Source organism: Nicotiana attenuata, unplaced genomic scaffold (assembly GCF_001879085.1).
Source record: "Nicotiana attenuata strain UT unplaced genomic scaffold, NIATTr2, whole genome shotgun sequence".
NCBI lineage: Eukaryota > Viridiplantae > Streptophyta > Magnoliopsida > Solanales > Solanaceae > Nicotiana > Nicotiana attenuata.
Genome location: NW_017671389.1, coordinates 233191 through 248423, shown reverse-complemented (window position 1 = coordinate 248423; position 15233 = coordinate 233191). Strand labels below are relative to the sequence as shown.

The 15233-nt window shown below is 39.5% G+C and overlaps 1 protein-coding gene across 1 annotated transcript; it reads left to right on the top strand.

The window, feature by feature from the left end:
• The first annotated feature begins 3124 nt into the window (after positions 1 to 3124).
• LOC109207990 (RING-H2 finger protein ATL46-like) lies at positions 3125 to 4991 on the top strand. Its single transcript, XM_019370989.1, has one exon. The coding sequence runs from the start codon at positions 3865 to 3867 to the stop codon at positions 4822 to 4824; it is 960 nt and encodes a 319-aa protein (XP_019226534.1). The 5' UTR covers positions 3125 to 3864; the 3' UTR covers positions 4825 to 4991.
• The last annotated feature ends 10242 nt before the right edge of the window (positions 4992 to 15233 follow it).

Here is a 15233-nt window from a genome sequence, read left to right as displayed (position 1 = left end):
AAATGATTTTTAGCTGTTTTCACACAGATTAAAAAATTCACCTTTTAGCATTAATTAGCAATGAAATTGACCATATTAACCTTTGCTATCTCTTCACATAAATACTCCTAACACATACTCCAACACTATTTACTCCAAGCGCAATGTAGGAAAAAATAATTAATTCATTCTTGAAATCTGAAAAAATCACTTATTTTGGACCACAAAAAAAGTCCAAAAAAATCACTTATTTTGGACAGAAGGGAGTAGCTTCTTAATCCAAAACAAAAAATTAAGAGGTCGTTAGCATCGGGAACCCTCATCAATATTTGTCGTAGAATGCAATTTAAATTAAGATTTATCAAACTTCTAGAAGAACTTGGAGGAGTCAATTAATCAAATAGTCACTCAACTTTCTCAAATTATTTTCTAAAGTCACTTTTCTTTCGTTTGTAATAACAAAGTCACTGAACTATGCCTATTGCACTCAGAAGGTCACTCAACTAGATTTTTCAGCTTCTATATTAAGGGTAGAAACATCAGTAATATGGAGACACCTAGACAAGCATGTTGGCTTATTAGGAAAGTCTTTGATGCAAGGAAGTGGTATGGGGGAAATGATTTGTGTGAAGATCTACAACAACTCACTCATTCTAGCAAGTTCATGATCAAGAAGGCATATAAACACTTGCTCCCCCAATATCCTAAAGTTATATGGAGAAAGCTGAATTTGATTCCCTGTTCTGTACCAAAATATCAATTCATTCTCTGGCTTGCACTTCAAAGGAGATTCAGTACAGCAGACAGAATGGCTAAATGGGGAATTTAAGTCCCTATGAACTGTATACTATGCAATGCTAATGCTGAAGAAACTCACAATCACTTGTTCTTTGAATGTGATTACTCCAGGAAAATGTGGAACTCCTTCTTACGATGGATAGGAGAAAACAGGCAAGTAGGGACCTGGGAAGAAGAGATCGAGCGACTAACAACCAAGCAATGCAACAACAGAGCACATGCAGAGGTGCTAGGATGGCTATTAGCTGCTACTGTATACCATGTTTGGAATGAACGCAATGCGATTCCAAGAACAGCAGCAGGAATGTGCACCAAGACTAAGAAAGATTACCATCCAACTACACAGGAAAGGTCAATTCAGAAGCAGTTGGAATAGATTACTTGATAGTTTGAACTCATACCCAAGTCTAGTATAGACTAGCAGTTAGAAGTTATATTGAAGGGAGGAGTAAATATAACTAGCGGAAATTTAGGACTAGTTCTAGAGTCAAAATAGAACTAGTGGATGTATATATCATACTTGGTTGAATAAAATTTTATTGTTTGACCAAAAAAACTAGATTTTCCAAATTTTGAATTGCCAAATACCTATTTTACCCTCTAAATTATAAATATTTATCTTTTTTTTTTTTACTTTTTAATATTATGATTTTTCCTTTTTAATTTATATTATGGGCTTACCTATAGAATAAATAAATATTATTTATAAATTTAAAAAATAAAAAGTATTTAAGCATCTATAATGTTGGAATAACAAAATAATGAGCATAGTAAAAAATTAATTAGAATAATTTGTTCGTAATAATAATTTTAGTATTAACAACAAAAATTCAAAACACTTATTTACACAATTCAGAATGAAAGAAAATAAAGGTTATAAAATATATATTCCATGCATGTAATATAAAAATAATTATTTAAATAAAAGTATTTTTATAATATGCATTATATATTCTTAAAAATTATGCTCAATTATATTATATATATTCCATGCACGACTTAACATAGCATATTCTACCCTATACAGATAATCCCCCTACTTTCCGGTGACATAACTTTGTGTCATCGGAAAAATGGTAGAAACATACTAATATAATTGACCATAATTTTCAAGAATATATAATGTATATTAAGAAAATACCTTTATTTAAATAATTATTTTTATATTATGCATTTTTAACAACACTAATTGTTTACATAATCTTTAACAGGTCTTCTGTAGAGGCACAAGTTATATTTATGTGTTTAATGTGAATCACTCATTATACAAAGAATCTAGCCAGATTGTGAGTACATATTTCCACAACTACTCAGCTCATAAGTCACAGTATTCAGTGAACTGCTTCTTCTAGTTCTAGATAACCTAATGACCCTTCAAAATATTTCCAGCAAAACTTAATTTTACCTAACTAGACCTTAAAATGGTTCTTGAACTATCATCCATCTTGACCAAGAAACATCACTAGATTTTCTATTGGGCAAGTAGAACGAAATGAAGAAGCAGACAAGTTTTCCAACTACTTTGTCGGTCGGGCTATAAACATCACATAGATTAGTTAAAATCACTTGCCCCACATGATTAGTTAAGTTCAACATCTTCAATGATTCTGTTACTTAACAAAGATGGCAAAGCGTGCGGGCACCACCCATAAATAGACACCTCGCTGTATAATTTCTTGTCCATACCATGCGCTTCTTTGTCATCATATACAGTTCCTAAGAGTCAATTCCACTTAAGGATGATTATAGTAATCTATAAGGTCCACTCGATGCAAATCCAGATTAGTCGGGCAGTCAATTTCGAATACGAGATAATTAAACAAAAAAAGATTATCATCCATTCAGAAAAAAAGAAAAGGAGAAGTTGAGTAAAAAATGAAGGAATCTTTACCAATTACCAGCCTATCTTTTCTGACCTTTTTCTTTTTAGGATCCCTCTATCACGGGACCATCATTGAGAAGGGATGCCAAAATGCATAATTAAGTGCAAAGTTTATATGGTAAGTAGACCTACCAGGATGAGTAGAAAACTGCCTTGACAAGAAGGCAATGGAGAAGAAAATAATGCGCATCACTGGAAAAATACATGGACACAAGCAAAGTGGTGGACCAATTAATTATGCCATGTATTCTTTGTGGGGCTGTCTAATATTTATCAAACTATAAGATGGAAAAAGCAATGTGAATTAGAGATTTCATAATCATTAAGTGCAATGATTTGTACCATTTGACTATCCTAGTTGTTAATTTAGGAAGATGGTTTTTGTTCCAAGGCTGCGTGATGAATGCAACTTCAAATAGTATAAAATATAAGTAGTAGAAACATTAATTAGTTCCTTAAAAACCCAATGAAAGTGACAGAAATGAAATACAGTAAGTATTATGTATTGTTTCAATAAGCCACAGAGGACAATGTTGAGGACAATGTTGTCCAGGGAATAAGAAAATTGCATCCACAAATACACAAAAAGGAAAGCAGTGACAAAGACACATGTGGCAATCCTTGAAAAAGTCAGTTTATGTCATAAACTGAATTCATAATCTGGGAAGCATTGTCATCAGGCCTTGTCTTTAGTAACTTTACCTTTCCTTTTTTATTGTTCTGTTTTGCCCACATCTAAGCACAGTGTTGACAAGCAACTTATCAATAGGGACCAAATCACTTATTTTGGTCATATTTCTATGGCCATATCTTTTACCTATCAAATCCAGCATACATAAGTCCATCCATATACTGTATTTTTCTCTTCTGCAGGGTAGAGTTAGGTCAACTGCTACTTCTAGATTTTTATTCCTTCTGTTAATCTTTGCATGCTGCCTCTATTTTTTGGGTAATTCTGGACATTTCTTGTCTATTTCATACCCTCTTTACCTCTAGTCCCCCTTTAGCTTTCAGTTAAAGGCAGTCTTCATTTTACATATTCTTCGATTCAAATAAAGCAAGTTTCTTGAAAGTTCTGAAAATTGCCATGCCAATAGTAGTATAATGATGTTATTTTGACACCCTTTTAAGCTTTTTGTGCTCTACTTCCTCTCCACTTTTCACTTACCAATTTACTAGCAAATTTTGACAACAAATTGTTATCCATGAGCAGAATCAGCCCAATTCTCCTGTTGGTAATAGTAGTTATTGCTGTTTTGTTCTTTGTCTTTGGTCTTCTTCATCTTCTGATAAGGTATTGTTTAAAGATGCCTTCTTTTTCATCACTTTCTCAATCCAATAGATTTCCAGAATCAACTAGTTCTCAAGCTCTACAAAGGCAGCTTCAACAGCTCTTTCGACAACATGATTCTGGTTTAGACCAATCTATCATTGATACTTTGCCTGTTTTTTTGTATAAGGATATTATGGGGTTGAAGGAGCCATTTGATTGTGCTGTATGTTTATGTGAATTTTCAGAACATGACAAACTCAGATTACTCCCTTTGTGTAGTCATGCTTTTCACATTCATTGTATAGACACATGGCTCCTATCAAACTCAACTTGTCCTTTATGTAGAGGTATAATTACTTCTGGAATTTCTATGGGAAACCCATTGTTTAGCTCTAATTATGAGTCAAGAGAACAGTGGAATTTCCATTTGGAAGATGGAATTAGAAACAGTCACAAGCGAGGAATACTCATGCAAGAAAATGTTGGAGAAATGAGAGTTTTCTCAGTTAGATTAGGTAAGTACAAAAGTGTAAATGAAGGGAATGAAAATTATGAAGACAAAAGTCAAGGGGAAATTAGCAGCAGCAATTTAAATGCAAGGAGATGTTTCTCAATGGGTTCATTTCAATATGTAGTTGGTGATTCAGAATTGCAGATAGCTTTGCCCAATGTGAAGATTCTCAAAGCTAAGTGTGAGAAGAACAATTTTGGGGCTACTACAGTAACAGAAGGAAAAAAGATCAGTGCTAGGACTAAAGGAGAAAGCTTCTCTGTTTCAAAGATTTGGCTTTGGTCTAAGAAAGGCAATTCCTCAAGTTCTTCAGAAACAAATGTTGGTGGACTTTCTCTTAATCTTGATATTCCCATTACAAACAGAACTCAGTTTGTGTAACAATATAGTGCAAAATTGTTATTGGTTTTACAAAGTGCTGAGGTAGACATCAATGTCTATATCCTCTTCTATTCCTTTTTTTATTTGTTTTATTTATTTTTGGCTCAACTTATACAAATGTAGCTAGAGATAAGTACTTAGGAATTAAATGGATGATGCATTAATTTCCAACGTTTTTGTAAAGCTATATGCATGTGTGTTCTAATTTCTACCATATATGTGAAGATGGTGGGACATATATTGTTACTTGACATAGCAGCTTCTAGGATATTATATAGAAAGTCAAAGATATATGAAGAGCGATTTATTATAGTTCAAAACATCTTTAGCTTTGTGGGAATCATGAATGTTTTGACTCTTTATGGAAGTTACAGTTTTTAACTTTTAACTCTGCCACAGAGTTAAAAGTGCCTTTTTTAAACTTAATTTCGAAATTATTCACTGTGGATAAAATATATCATATATCATACTACATCATAACTAGACAGCCACGAGTGAAAAGTTGATGTACAAATTTACCTATTAAAATCTGAATGACAGTTTTGCCCTTCAAAAAAATGCATTATCCCTTCAACTTTGGTGTAGTAAAATGTAAAAACATAAACAATATAAAATATACAATGTTTGAAGATAGGGCTGGGCATATATCTGGTAAAACCGATAACCCGAACTGTTAATTATTTATTGGATTATCGGTATCGGATTATTGAGTTAACGGTACGTAACGGTTTAGAATTTTTTCACTATTGGGTTATCGGTTCGGGACTCGGTTTGCCAGTTTGTTAACGGGTTAACCGATAACCTAATAAGAATTAATAAAATTACGACTTTACCCTTAAATATATACATATGCTAGGGCTTTTGTTCATTCTCTCCTATTCTTTCTCAGCCGCACTCTTCAGTTGCTTCATCTTCATTCTTCATAGACCTTACTAGTTACTCCTAGCGTAAGTCTTTAGTCTTATACATTAGGCTTTTAATTTCTATAACAAAATTCATCCTCATATTGGTATTTTTGACTGTTAATGATTCTTTATTTTTTTATTTCGTTTCTTAATTTTGTGAGCTCATATTGTGCAGCCTATACCTACTACCAATTTCTCTTCGCACTTATTAATTCTCAATCGACAATCTTCGTTAGTTTCGGGTATATTTTTTTAACATTATTCTTATGTACAGTACGCTGAGCTTTGACAACGGGACAACTTTTTTTTGTCTTCTAGGTGTATTTCATTTCTGTGTTAGTATTGCCCAGGCACAGATCAAGGTTTTGCTCTATGGTTTCTTTTTTCAGGTTAGGCATTTGACAAACAACATCTAATTTATCTTGGACTGTTAGTACTATATGTTTGGACTTGTTAATTTTAAGGTGAAATTGCTACTACTTTGTATTATTATTATTATTAATGTATTTGGACAACTGTTGTTGAAGAATTAGCACTATTCTAGTTGTGGCCACTAGATAGAACGCAGAAATGGGTAGGATACTATATGTGGAATTCTTCTCTTTTTTGCTTATTCCAGTGAATTGTCTTCTCTTTTTTGCTTAACTCTAGATTGAAATATCTTATCAGGTAAAATGATAACCGAACCGATAATGATCGATAACCGATATCTTATTATCAGTTCGGTTATCGGTTTATCAAATTTGTAAAGCGATAACCGATATGCTAAACCGATAATATTCATAACCGAACCGAACCGACCGATGTCTACCCCTATTTGAAGATGGTGTTCTCGGGCCATGCAGATGGTGCCTCTGAACCATGACGCCTTTGAATAATGATATGCAAATTTGAGAAATCCTTAGGCCATGGCATGGTGTCTTCCGGCTATGAGGATGATGCCTTTTAGGCTATGTCACCTTTGGATAGGTTGGCGATATTTCAGCCCATGAGATGCAATAATATGATGTTAACAAGACAAGGTTTAGTTTTGTGAAATGAAGGACAGAGCTTAGCCCGATCGAGAAGCAAATAGATAGTACCGGAATAGGGTAAAATTTATGCAAGGAGGGACAATGCTTAGTCCCATGAAAATGTGAAAGCAGGGATTATCCTCATGCAAATATGGAGGCAGGGATTAGCCTCACGCGAATGTGGAGGCAGGGATTAGCCTCATGCAAATGTGGAGGCGGGGATTAGCCTTATGCAAGTATGGAGGCAGGGATTAGCCTCATGCATGTATGGAGGCAGGGATTAGCCTCATGCAGGTATGGAGGCAGGGATTAGCCTCATGGAATTATGGAGGCAGGGGTTAGCCTCATGCAAATATGGAGGCAAGGATTAACCTCATGCAAGTATAGAGGCAGGGATTAGCCTCGTGCAAGTATGGAGGCAGGGATTAGCCTCATGCAAATATGGAGGCAAGGATTAGCCTCATGCAGATATGGAGACAGGGGTTAGCCTCATGTAAATATGGAGGCAAGGATTAGCCTCATGCAAGTATGGAGGCTGGGATTAGCCTCATGTAGATATGGAGGCAAGGATTAGCCTCATACAAGTATGGAGGCAGGGATTAGCCTCATGTAGATATGGAGGCAGGGATTAGCCTCATGCAAAGAACAGATAGCAAGTGAGAGTAGAATGTTTCTTAGCTGGGGATATGTTCGGTGTCCGATGGCCCGATTGATAGTGATCTTGTTATGTGTATATATTTACGGATGCTATTGCTACGTCAGATGTGCCTGCGGTCAAAGAAAAATTGTAAGTTTTATGAGGGGAGGTTGGTTCGTGCTTCTGTCCGCTGGCCTTGCTTTGCTCCGTTCTGGAGGCCCTTTCGAGTTTCCCTGATATGTTCGGTGTCCGATGGCCCGATTGATAGTGATCTTGTTATGTGTATATATTTGCGGATGCTATTGCTACGTCAGATATGCCTGCGGTCAAAGAAAAATTGTAAGTTTTATGAGGGGAGGTTGGTTCGTGCTTCTGTCCGCTGGCCTTGCTTTGCTCCGTTCTGGAGGCCCTTTCGAGTTTCCCTGGATAACACCTAACTGTTACGGAAATAGAGTTTTTGAAAATATGCAATTATTGATAAAAAGAGTCATATTAGAAACATATTGATATATCAAGCAATTTTAGATGAACTAGTGACTGTAACACATTCAAGAGACATTGCACCTTTCTCATGTTAGAATTTTGAGGGTCCTCCTCAAAATTCTGCCCTGGTTTGGTAGATGATCCTTCGGCGGTTTGCAGGTAACGACCCTTGTTGAACCTTCTTCGGTTCTCAAAGTTTTGCCCCAGTTTCTTAACCGATTTCTGACTGTCTAACATATGTTGGTGTTGGCTGGACTTGCTTCGGAATTTTGAGGGTCCTCCTCAAAATTTTGCTCCAGTTTCTGATTTTGGGAAAAATTGAAATTTTATTATGATATGACCGAACCCATAAGGCTGCCTACGTATCCCCTCTTAAACGGGAATCAGTTCAAGTGTAGTTCAATTACATCAGATGAGTAAATGTAAATAGTTTAAGCATAATATCTTTTGACTGCGTCTGAATTGATTAGTTCTGGCCAGATTTCTCTGTCCATTTCTGCAAGTATAAGTGTTCCTCCTGTTAGCACCCTATGAACCATGTAAGGACCTTGCCAGTTGGAAGAGAATTTCCCTTTAGCTTCATCTTGATGTGGGAAGATCTTCTTCAGCAGCAGCTGTCTTGGTGCAACTTGTCTCGGTTTGATCCTTTTGTTGAAAGCTCTGGACATTCTGTTCTGATAAAGTTGAACGTGACATATTGCGTTCATCCTCTTTCCATCGATAAGGGCCAATTGTTCATAGCGGCTCCTTATCCATTATGCATTGCTGAGTTCAGTCTCCTGTATGATTCTCAAAGAAGGAATCTCTACCTCGGCTGGGATGACAGCTTCGGTACCATAAACCAGCATGTAGGGAGTTGCCCCGGTTGATGTGCGAACTGTGGTGCGGTATCCCAACAAAGCGAAGGGTAGCTTTTCGTGCCATTGTTTGTGGTTTTATACCATCTTCCTTAGTATTTTCTTGATGTTTTTGTTGGTGGCTTCTACGACTCCATTCATCTGAGGTCTATGCTGTGGAATTCTTGTGCTTGATTTTGAAAGTTTCACACATGGCTTTCATCAGATCACTATTGAGATTGGTGGCATTATCAGTAACAATGGACTCGGGAACTCCGAATCGGCAAACAATACGATCTTTGACAAAATCTGCGACGACTTTCTTGGCCACAACTTTGTAAGATGCAGCCTCTACGCATTTTGTGAAGTAATCAATAGCTACTAGAATAAACTTATGTCCGTTTGAAGCAGTGGGCTCGATAGGACCGATGACATCCATTCCCCAAGCGGCGTACGACCAAGGTGAGCTTTTCGCTTTGAGTTCATTCGGCGACACTTTTATCATATCGTCATGCTCTTGACATTGGTAACATTTGCGGACATACTGGACGCAGTCTGTCTCCATAGTCATCCAAAAGTAACCGGCCCTAAGTATCTTCTTTGCCAAGACAAAACCATTCATATGCAGGCTGCAGGTCCTGGCATGTATCTCCTCAAGTAATTTAGAAGCTTCTTTTGCGTCGACACATCTTAGCAATCCCAAATCAGGAGTTCTTCTGTACAAGTTTCCTCCACCGTGGAAAAAGTGATTGGACAATCTCCGAAGTGTGCGTTTCTGAGTATGGTTTGCATGCTTTGGATATTCTCCTTTCGCCAAATATTTCCTGATGACATAGAACCAAGGCTTCCCGTTTGTTTCTTCTTCGACGTGGGCACAATACGCCGGTTGATTATGAATTCTCACTGGGATGGGATCGATGAAATTTTTGTCCGGATGCTGTATCATAGATGACAAGGTGGCCAATGCATCGGCAAACTCATTCTAAATTCTGGGTACATACCAAAAGTCTATCTTTGTGAACCTCTTTCTTAATTCCTGTACATGGTGTAGTTATGGCAATATCTTGGAATTCTTGGTGGCCCTCTCTCCTTGTACCTGGTGCACAAGCAAATTTGAATCACCGATTACCAGCAACTCCCGAATATTCATGTCGACTGCCATGTTGAGTCCTAGCATACAGGCTTCATACTCTGCCATGTTGTTGGTGCAGGGAAATCTACCGAATAATGTTGACCTGTTTCTGATAACAAAACCGCTCCAATGCCTACCCCTTTGAAATTTGCAGCTTCGTCGAAGAACATCCTCCAACTGTCGTATGCTTCGGTAATGTCCTCTCCTACAAATGACACTTCTTCATCAGGAAAATACGTTCTTAAGGGTTCATATTCTCCTCCCACCGTATTCTCAGCAAGATGATCTGCCAATGCTTGTCCTTTGACCTCCTTTTGAGTTACATAGACGATATCGAACTCACTCAACAGTATCTGCCACTTGGACAACTTCCCAGTCGGCATGGGTTTCTGAAATATGTACTTCAGAGGGTCCATCCTGGATATGAGTTATGTGGTATAGGCACAGAAGTAATGCCTCAACTTCTGGGCCGTCCAGGTCAAATCACAACAAGTGTGTTCCAACAGAGAGTATCGTGCTTCATAAGGTGTGAACTTCTTACTCAAGTAGTATATGGCTTGCTCCTTTCTCCCTATCTCATCATGTTGTCCCAGAATGCATCCGAAGGATCCATCTAATACAGATAGAGTGGCAAAGGCCGTCCCGGCTCTGGCGGGACCAAGACCGGTGGAGTGGACAGGCATTCCTTGATTTTGTCAAAAGTTTTCTGACAGTCCTCGGTCCAGCTTGTCTCGACATCTTTTCTCAGCATCTTGGAGATGGGTTCACATATGACTGTGGACTGTGCTATGAAGCGACTGATATAGTTGAGACGTCCTAGGAAGCTCATCACGTCCTTTTTGCTCCTAGGCGGTGGTAACTCCTAAATAGCCTTGACTTTAGACAGATCTAGCTCGATCCCTCAACGGCTGACAATGAATCCCAATAACTTTCCTGAGGGAATCCCGAATGCACACTCTGCGGGGTTCAACTTTAAGTTGTACCTCCTTAACCTGTCAAAGAATTTTCTTAAGTCTGGTATGTGATCTGCGGCCCTCTTGGATTTGATAATGACGTCGTCCACATACACCTCTATTTCTTTGTGTTTCATATCATGGAAGATGGTTGTCATGGCTCTCATGTAGGTAGCCCCAGCATTTTTTAGACCAAATGGCATCATCTTATAGCAGTATATCCCCCATGGTGTGATAAAAGCGGTTTTCTCTGCGTCTTCTTCGTCCATTCAAATTAGGTGATAACCCGCGAAGCAATCTACAAAGGATTGTAGTTCATGCTTGGCACAATTATCGATCAGGATGTGTATATTCGGCAGTGGGAAGTCATCCTTGGGACTTGCTCTGTTTAAATCTCGATAGTTAACACATACTCTGACTTCCCATCTTTCTTAGGAACTGGCACAATGTTGGCTAACCAGGTTGGGTACTCAACCACCCTGAGAACTTTGCTTTGATCTGCTAAGTAACTTCTTCCTTGATTTTCAGGCTCATATCTGGTTTGAATTTTCTGACTTTCTGCTTTACTAGCGGACACATTGGATTGGTAGGTAACTTGTGAGCCATTATAGACGTGCTCAAACCGGTCATGTCATGAACATGCGAAAATGTCTATTTTAAGAAACGAATGTATTCTTCCTTCTCTGTTGGTGACAAGTGAATGCTTATGCGAGTCTCCTTAACGGTCTCGGCGTCCCCCAAGTTTACTGCTTCGGTTTCGTCCAGGTTAGACTTAGGCTTATTCTCAAAGTTTTCAACCTCCCTAACAACCTCCTCGGGTATTTCATCTTCTTCATCTGAATCACTAACCTCATATTGCGTTGCCTCATTACATGTCACAGTCACCTGTTCATCAGGAGAAGTAATGACGCTATAGAAAGAAAATGTGGGAGATAATAATAAATATTAAAGAGCAATGCATTTGATTAAAACTTGAAAAATATCCACACAAGTACGGCTCGATGAATCGAGCATTTATTTTGAAACAAGTAAGTCTTTGAAACAAAATTACTTAAAATTTTAAATGCCTAGAATGGCTATAGAAATAAAATCTGCCAAGCTACCCAAGGACTTGGCGGGCTCGGGATGGTGTGGCCGTCCAGTTCCTGAGAGCAGCTCCCTTCTCCATAGTCTGAATAGTGAGGCCTTCTTCCTCCTCCTCCTCTTCCTCAATTATCGCACTGCAGTCCATGTCTTCATCCTCCAAGAATAGATTCCTCAGCCAGCTAATGCTTCTTCTTGTGCAGTTCCCCATATTGTATCAGCTTGGTGAAAAGCTTGATCCAGATGTGGCACTGGTTGCTCGAGAGGGTAATAAGGTCCATGCCATGGAGGCGACCAATCATTATACTCTTGCCACGTGTACATACCCGAGCCTAAAGGTAGTGATATGACCCTTCAGTTGTATCGGTTTAGTAATACCCTGGATGTTCTTCGCAAGCCCTTTACCGGGTTCATACCTAGACCATGCCAGTATGCTTTCTATTTTGCTACTCAACCATTTGTCTTTATCAACGGCGTTGACACGTTCAATGTGATGATAGGTTTCTCCTCTAGCCTTCTTCTATTTCGGTAACCAGGATGGTTTGGCTGGTGTAAATGGGGTTACTCCCGTCCCCGTGAATGATCACCTCCTGATAGTTCCATTCAAACTTTACTGCCTGATGCAAGGTTGATGCCACAACCCCTGCGGAGTGTATCCATGGTCGTCCTAACAGCAGATTGTAGGATGCAGATGTGTCCAACACTTGAAACTTGACATCGAACCACATAGGCCCCATTTGTAGACAGAGATTAATTTCTCCGATGGTAGCTCTCTGAGACCTATCAAAAGCCTTCGCATTTATGGTCCCTTCTCGTATCTCGTATAGGCCTTTGCCCAACCTCTTCACTGTTGTCAATGGGAAAATATTGAGATTGGATCATCCATCAATCAGGACCTTGGTAATAAAGTAGCCTTCGCATTGCACCGTGATGTGCAATGCCCTGTTGTGACCCTCAAGCGGCAACTCATCCTCGTGGAAAGTGATTTTGTGACTTTCCAACACCTGTCCCACCATGTTGGCCATTTCTCCGCTTGTGATATTATTGGGCACATAAGCTTCGCTCAACACCTTCATCAATGTGTTCTTGTGTGCTTCTGAATTTTGCGACAGTGACAGGATGGATATCTGAGCTGGGGTTTTGTCTAAATGATCAATGATGGAATACTTCCTTGCTTGTACTTTCCTCCAAAGGTCATCTGGCCCTGCTTCAATGACAGGCTGCTTGGCAGTGGCATCCTTACTTGGTCCTCCCAGGTGTTCAGGTGTATAGATTCTTCCGGTCCTAGTCATTCCTTGTGCGGCATCAGATTCCTCCATCTTTGCCTTTCCTTTTTGCGTAGCTTCGGCAACATAATCCCAAGGTATTTCTTTTGAATTGAAAGGAGGTGTGGTTGATATTGTCACTGTAAAAGGTGCGACCATTTCTACTTCAAACAGAACAGGGCTAGCCGCGGGTGGAGCCACCTCTACCTCAAATGGAACTGATGTGGCTACCTCAACTTCGATTGGCGACTGAGTCTGTACTACAATAGGAGTAAGTGTGACTGAGGGGTTAAAGTCATCAGCTTCCCAAATAAGCCCAATCGACCCCTCAGGATCCCACTCTTCATTCGTCTCTATCACATGTATCCCACCACCTCTATGATCAGGGAGAGGGTTGTTGCGAACATTGGGTATGGCTTCCTTTGCCTGTATGACCTTGTTGTCAATCAGCAGATCTTATCTTTCAATGCTCGGCACTCGTCAGTGGTATGCCCCTTCACACTGGAATGGTACACACAAGTTTTGTTAGGATTGACCCATTGGGATGGATTCTCTAATGCCACAATGGGAACAGGAGTGACATAACCTGTGGCTTTCAACCTTTCATACAACTGGTCGATGGGTTCAGCAATAGCGATGTATTGTCTGGTGGCTTGCGATCGAAACTAGGTCGTGGTCTTGGATAGTTTTGGCGAGTTGGAGGTGATTGGAAATAAGATGGTTGGGAATTATAGGTATGATAGGCAGTGGCTGGTTGGGAATATCTGGGAGATGATGGCTGATTTGTAGGTGGTGGTGCTTTGTATGTGGGTGGAGGTGTTTGATATGTGGGTGGAGGTGTTCGATAGGTAAGTGGAGATTTCGGTCCTTGAGCCACCATTACTGCCCCAACGTCTTTCTTCTTTGATATGCCACCCGATTGCAGTGCCTTATTTGTAGCCTGCAACGCCTCAAAATTCATTACCATCCCACTTTTGATGCCTTCCTCAATTCTTTCCCCAAGTTTGATGATATCGGAGAATTTATGGTTTTCAATAACCATCAACCTTTCATAGTATTGCGGATCCTGTGCCCTGACGAAGAACTTGTTCATTTGTTCCTCGTCCAGAGATGGTCTGACCTTGGCCACTTCCGAACTCCAACGAGTAGCGTACTCGCGGAAAGTCTCGGTAGGTTTCTTCTTAAGATTCTGGATGTAGAAAACATCTGGTACGTTTTCTGTGTTGAACCTGAATCGGTCCATGAAATCTGATGCCATACTTACCCAATTGGACCATTTCTTGGGATCCTGGCTGATGTACCAGGGCAAAGCATCTCCAGTAAGACTCCTTATGAAGAGTTTCATCCGGATCTTTTCATCTTTTCCGACTCCAACAAGCTTGTCACAATAGGTCCTCAAATGAACCCTGGGATCACCTTTATCGTCAAACATCTCAAACTTAGGAGGTTTGTACCCCTCTGGTAGTTCTACATCTAGCTGTATGCATAGATCTTCATAATTCAAACCTTCTATCCCTTTGCCGCCTTCGACACCCTGAACCCGACTTGTCAATTTCTTGAGTTCTTCGGCCATGTTCTCGATGTGCAGGTCCTTCTCAACTGATTCTGGTGTATAGGAAGTTGGTTGAGTAGGGTGAGGTATGGTCTCCGCATATATGGGGTTGTTTTGATGAGTGTTAGGGACTTGGGTGTAGTGATGGTCATTGGTGAAGTTTTAAGGACCAGGAATCGGTTTTGGTGTGTTCTAGGAGTGTGGTAAGTGGCAGTTGGTGGGTACTAGATTGATTAATGGTGATGTTGTGGCGAAGTTGGTACCGTTAAGGGGTTGAGATTCTGAGGTGGGGTTGCATATTGATGCGGTGCAGGAGGGTTTTGTGGATGTTGGTTTGGTGTGTTCTAAGGAGGTGCTGGGTTCTTTAGGTTTGTTGATTAACGTCGGGAACATTCAAAGTAAGGGATAAGTTCGCCAAGTTGCGGACCTGCTCAAGTTCTCCCTGTAGCTCCAGTATCTTTTGTTCTAACCTTAGAACCATATCATTTGGTGCCGGGGTACTCCGACCATATGAAGCTTTTGCATTTTCCGCATTTTTCTTTCAAATACC